The sequence below is a fragment of the Pundamilia nyererei genome, unplaced genomic scaffold, assembly GCF_000239375.1.
Source record: "Pundamilia nyererei isolate P.nyererei 1_Seehausen unplaced genomic scaffold, PunNye1.0 scaffold03130, whole genome shotgun sequence".
Lineage (NCBI taxonomy): Eukaryota > Metazoa > Chordata > Actinopteri > Cichliformes > Cichlidae > Pundamilia > Pundamilia nyererei.
The window spans coordinates 1-1,290 of NW_005190531.1; the positions used below are offsets into that span (position 1 = coordinate 1).

At 36.7% G+C, this 1,290-nt stretch overlaps 1 protein-coding gene across 1 annotated transcript in view; it reads right to left on the minus strand.

The window, feature by feature from the left end:
* Positions 1–484: 484 nt before the first annotated feature.
* Positions 485–1,290, minus strand: part of LOC102193960 (intestinal mucin-like protein) — a gene marked incomplete at its 5' end in the record, with an annotated part of 3,537 nt that continues 2,731 nt past the window's right edge. The window contains 4 exons of the mRNA XM_005755774.1: positions 485–695; positions 793–916; positions 995–1,034; positions 1,157–1,285. Of these exons, the coding sequence (XP_005755831.1) occupies positions 485–695; positions 793–916; positions 995–1,034; positions 1,157–1,285 (504 nt within the window). The remainder of the gene's footprint in view (positions 696–792; positions 917–994; positions 1,035–1,156; positions 1,286–1,290) is intronic.

Here is a 1,290-nt window from a genome sequence, read left to right on the forward strand (position 1 = left end):
CACACACACACACACACACACACACACACAATACACAGTACACATGCAAACGACTGTGTAACAAAATTAAGAGAATACTTGAATAACCTTAACTTTTTGATACCTTAAATATTTGAATATTGATTTTTTTTTGGTTTGCTTTTTGTAATACAAAGCAATATACTTCTCCATGTTGAAAATATTACAGGGTAATTTGTTCTCTTTGCAGTAGCATATTTAAAGGAAACCATGCAAAACTGGGAGATAGATAAATAAAGGACTGTTTTATCATTAAACTTGGCAAAAACAATTCCAATTTCTGTCATACATGGTTAAGTGGCATATACAAGACACTGAAAACAATGACACATGAACTGAGTTGCATCCTTTTTATTGAATCAATGTTCATAAATGCTCTCCTTATATTGGCATTTATTTTGTAGACATTTAATGATTGCTTTAATAATATGGGAGGAAACGTGTTCCTCATACACAGACTGACTTATCACAGCAGTGTGAAGCTTCGCTTCCTGCGAATATGTTGTCCAGCAGCTGCGGTGCATTCTGTGTTGGTACAACCACACTCCTCCACATACATGTATGTGTAGGGGACCGTGTCTCCATTTGGGCAGACCAGGTCTACAGTGCGATTGCTGAAGCATGTCTCCTTACAGCAGGAACAAGAATGCTGCATGACTGCTGCTTCTTTAGAGTACCTGAATACAGAAGAGGATGGGTTTAATCAATACTGAAACGATATAATAGTATTTTTTAAAACGTTTCAGAGGAAATTATTTTTAAGATTATCCTTACATGGTATAAGTGTTGCAGGATCCTTCGCAATATGGCATATCTACCTCCTGGGCAGACGTACAGTTGTTGTGTGTAATATTGGTTTTCATGGACATGAACTTGCATGCCTTCTCCTTCTCTGCGCCTTTTCAAAAAAGATGCACGGTTAGCCTATTTTAATTTAAGTATCTTAACCTAAAACAAACTCAAATGTTATACTCACAAATTTTACAACAGCCGTTTGCTGCAGTTTGAATTGTCCCCTAAGAAGGAAAATATACAACAACGACTAAATACAAGAAAATATACAGCAACAAAAGTTGTTCAACTTCTGTTCACACAGATGAATGCAAACAAGATGAATAATGAGAAAATGGATACTTACAGGCTGACAGCTGCTCTCATTGAATACTGGGCAGACTGTGTGTGAAGTGCTTGTTGTTAAAATCTCACCATTCTTAACACAGGTATACTCATCACACCTATTCTCAGTTGGTGACCAGGTTTCTCCTTGCTGAA